The sequence below is a fragment of the Spinacia oleracea genome, chromosome 4, assembly GCF_020520425.1.
Source record: "Spinacia oleracea cultivar Varoflay chromosome 4, BTI_SOV_V1, whole genome shotgun sequence".
In the NCBI taxonomy this organism is placed as follows: Eukaryota; Viridiplantae; Streptophyta; class Magnoliopsida; order Caryophyllales; family Amaranthaceae; genus Spinacia; species Spinacia oleracea.
This window is the reverse complement of record NC_079490.1, coordinates 119,108,446-119,112,468: the sequence shown is the minus strand read 5'-3', so window position 1 is coordinate 119,112,468 and position 4,023 is coordinate 119,108,446. Positions and strand designations below refer to the sequence as shown.

The window sequence follows — 4,023 nt, the reverse complement described above, 5'->3', positions numbered from 1 at the left end:
CAAGTCTAAAGCGTATGGAAAGATTAAATCATGGGCAAAGGAGTGTGAAGCCCAGCAAATCCTATAGAGTCCAGAAAGGTATAAGATCAGTAGATTCAAATATAGCTTAGTATGGGAACAGATCGAATATTTCATAGAGTCCTAAATCGATTTTGTTTTATAAAAGATAAGTGTCGATATACAAAACTGATTTTACTATTTTACTTGAGGTTAAACTCTTAAGAGTTTGAGTTAATTCACAACTCTCAAATCCGTAAAGATTGATTTTATCTAAACGCGTTTTAAAGAAGTTATTTGCGAAAATCTACCTTTTGAAAAGAGTCATAAATTGTGTTGAATTAGAATCTAGGGTAAACTCTTAGTTTCTTATATATACACCTCAAGTTCTTTGCGAAAGTTTTTATCAGACTTATTTACTTTAACCGGAAGCTTTCAGGTATTACCCTTAAAGTCTTAATCTTTAAACAGTCTATTCCTGTTCCCATATAGAGTAGTATTTGTTACGTGGTCTTATATCTTGTATTAGTATTAGTTTAATATCTCTTTGTTTCAGACTAAAGTGTTGAGTTATTGTATGATAAGCCTGAGTCAGGCTTACTTGAGCAAGAGAGAAGATCTCACAAGAGATCTGTGAGGAGAAGCAGTTGAGGGACTGTTTCCATAAGGGAAGGAACAACGAGGGGTTGTTCCTGGTCATCTGTAATCTGAGGTGATTAACAGATTGTGGCCCGAGTAGATTAGGCTTGTAAAGAAACTGAGTTGTTTTGCCTAATTAGTGAATGTGTTTAAGTCCCCAAAGGGGCCGTGGTTTTTTCCTCTCTATTGGGCCTAGAGAGTTTTCCACGCTAAATCTTGCTTGCATATTTTACTATTTCTATTCCTAGTAGTTTAATTTTTATAAAACCGTAAAATATCAATTCACCCCCCCTCTTGAGGAACTCTGTGAAACTAACAATTGGTATCAGAGCCAGAACCCTTTAACTGCAGGTAACTCTGTCGGGAAAAACGATTCTGAAGCTATGAACACTACAGAGAAACTCGAAGAGGGATACTCAACACAACGACCTCCAATATTTAGTGGCAAATACTATTCTTGTTGGAGGAACAGGATGGAGATCTTCATTAAGGCTGAGAACTATCAAGTATGGAGAGTCATTGAAGTAGGAGACTTCCAAGTCACTAAGCTGAACACCTTTGGTGAAACCATTCCTAAACCGATTGCTGAATTTGACAAAGCCGACTACGAAAAGCTTGAGCTTAATGCCATGGCTGTCAAAATTCTTCACTGTGAACTAGGTCCAAACGAGCACAATAGAGTAATGGGATGCAAGAATGCGAAGCAGATTTGGGATCTGCTCCAGGTTACTCATGAAGGAACAAACGAAGTCAAAAGATCAAAGATTGATCTTTTAATGCACCAGTATGAGCTGTTCACCATGAAGCCCTCTGAAACAATTCAAGACATGATCACTCGCTTCACGAACATCATCAATGAATTAAACTCTCTTGGCAAAATCATAACTCCTGAGGAACAAGTTAGAAAGGTTCTAAGAAGTCTTCCACAGGATCCCTGGATGGCCAAGGTAACTGCTCTTCAGGAAACTAAAGACTTCACCAAGTTTAACCTGGAACAACTAGCTGGATCCCTCTTGACTCATGAACTGCAACTAAATGCACGACCTTCAGAGAATAACAAAAACAGGCCCTTGCTCTAAAAACTGAAAATGATGAAAACTCTGAAGAAGATGAGGAAACAGCCCTATTTGCTAGGAGATTCAGAAGAATGTTCGGAAACTATAAAGATGGAGATCACAGAGGCAAACCTAACCGAAAATTCTCCAAAACTGATACTGGATGCCATAAGTGTGGAAACTTGGAACATCGCATTAGGGAATGTCCCCTCTGGGATCAAGAACGAGGAAAAGGAAAGGAAACAGCCAAAGACAGATTCAAAGATAACAGGAACTCATTCTCCAAAACTGAGGTGAGAAAAGCCATGATTGCTGCATGGGGAGACACTTCTTCGGATGAGGAACAGGAACAACCCAACGAAGAAACAGCTCACCTGTGCCTTGTAGCTGAACATGAAGAAGATGGATCAGACTCAGAATCCGAAAAATTCCAGGCAAGTCTTGCTCAAATTAAAAATAAACTTGAATCTCTTTCCAAATTAGAATTGTTTGACCTACTTTCCTGTCTCACTAGTGATTATGAGGATCTCCTAAAAGAAAAGTTAGATTCTGATAAAGAACACCAGACTACCATAAAGGAACTTACTGATGAGCTAGAATGGACTAAAAATACTAACATAGATATAGACAATCGTTTCTTTAGCCTCTTTGATCAGAACCTCCTTATAAAAGAAATCTGTGAAGCCTTGCGAAATGAGAACACCTGGCTAAAGCAAGAATTGATTGACCTAGAAGTAGCCAAGACTAAAATCCTTTACAAAGGTGAACTAGAAAGAACTCAACTGGAACTAGTCAAGATTTACCAGGAAAAGACCATCCTAGAAGATGAATTGGCCAGAAAAACTAGACACGGAATAGAAGGAACACCTAAATGGATAGAAGAAGCTAGAACCAAACGAACAGAAAGATTAGGTTTCAATCATAAGAAACGTCACCCTAGAAAAACCAGAGTAGATCTCTACAGTGACATAGTATACTCCTTCTGTGGTCTAATCGGTCATTATAGAGACTCATGCCCCAAAAACCAAAGAGGCTTGGAAAAGAACATTAAGTACACCAGGACCAAATGGGTAAAGAAGAGTGATTTGATTCCAAGTAAGGGACCCAAGCTATGCTGGGTTCCTAAAAACTCTAACTAAAATTTTCATGCAGGTCGAAGTGAGGGGGAACAACACATGGTACCTAGATAGCGGTTGTTCCAAGCACATGACAGGAGACAGAAATAGATTTCTCTCACTTACGACCTACGAAGGTGGAACTATAACTTTTGGCGATAATAAGAAAGGTAACATCATTGGCATTGGTAAGGTAGGTAAGTCAAAGTCTCACTCCATCGATAATGTATTTTTAGTTGAAGGACTAGGACACAGTCTATTAAGCATTTCTCAATTTTGTGACAAAGGAAACTATGCAAAATTCTTCTCAAACAAATGTCTAATCATCAACAGTAACACCGAAACAGTGATCCTAGAGGGACAGAGGAAAGGGAACACATATGTGGTCAACCTTAACTCGATTCCTCACTCCAATCTGACCTGTCTCAGTGTTATTGAAGATGATCCTTTGTTATGCCAAAAAAGGTTTGGTCATGCTAGTTTCTCTCTAATGAACAAGTTGAACTCGAAAAATTTAGTCACAAGTCTTCCAAATACAAAGTTTGCAAAACTACCAGTCTATGATTGTGAGGGGGTGGAAAAAGCACGAGGCTAATGCGTGACCTCGTCCCTCGTGGGTGTGATGATTCTTTTTATTCAATCAAGTGTAATTGGATTTCCTGTGAGTTTACACCCAATTGACTAGTAATATAGGATTCGCCATTCAGTTTTTAACGACAATGAGAAAAACTGACAAAACCCGGTTATCGTGACATAAAGGGAGTGCAATTATGTTTCACCACGACGGCCGTAGGTTCCCTTGTGATCCCTGGTGTGGGGATCTCTCAACATACACCCGCAAGGTAGAGATTGAGGGTTCGGGGGACTGTAACTACCGAGAGGAGTACTCGCTCGTCGATAACTCCAGAGGCAGGATATCCTTACTAGCTCAGCATAAATAATTGAAGGGACATGTGTTAACTATTAAACTAATCTGAGTTGATTTTAGCAATATGCAACATATAATACTAGATCGATCGCGATTATCTGATTTAAATAGCATTAAGGGACCTAGCATGATAATCCAATTTCCCAAAAATATTATATTTGTTAGGCGTGGTAGAACAATCAGATTTAGTTAGTTTAACAGTTCATAAAAAGGGCGAAGAGAGCAATTAAATCATAGAAAAGGGACACATTACGACGCACCCTTGAGAGGTGCGTCACGGTTCTCAGGA

At 39.0% G+C, this 4,023-nt stretch overlaps 1 protein-coding gene across 1 annotated transcript; it reads left to right on the top strand.

Moving 5' to 3' along the window:
- The first annotated feature begins 1,019 nt into the window (after positions 1-1,019).
- LOC130471822 (uncharacterized) lies at positions 1,020-3,401 on the top strand. The gene is made up of 3 exons (XM_056842141.1): positions 1,020-1,583; positions 1,703-2,786; positions 2,905-3,401. The coding sequence occupies exons 1-3, from the start codon at positions 1,020-1,022 to the stop codon at positions 3,399-3,401; spliced, it is 2,145 nt and encodes a 714-aa protein (XP_056698119.1).
- Positions 3,402-4,023: the final 622 nt, after the last annotated feature.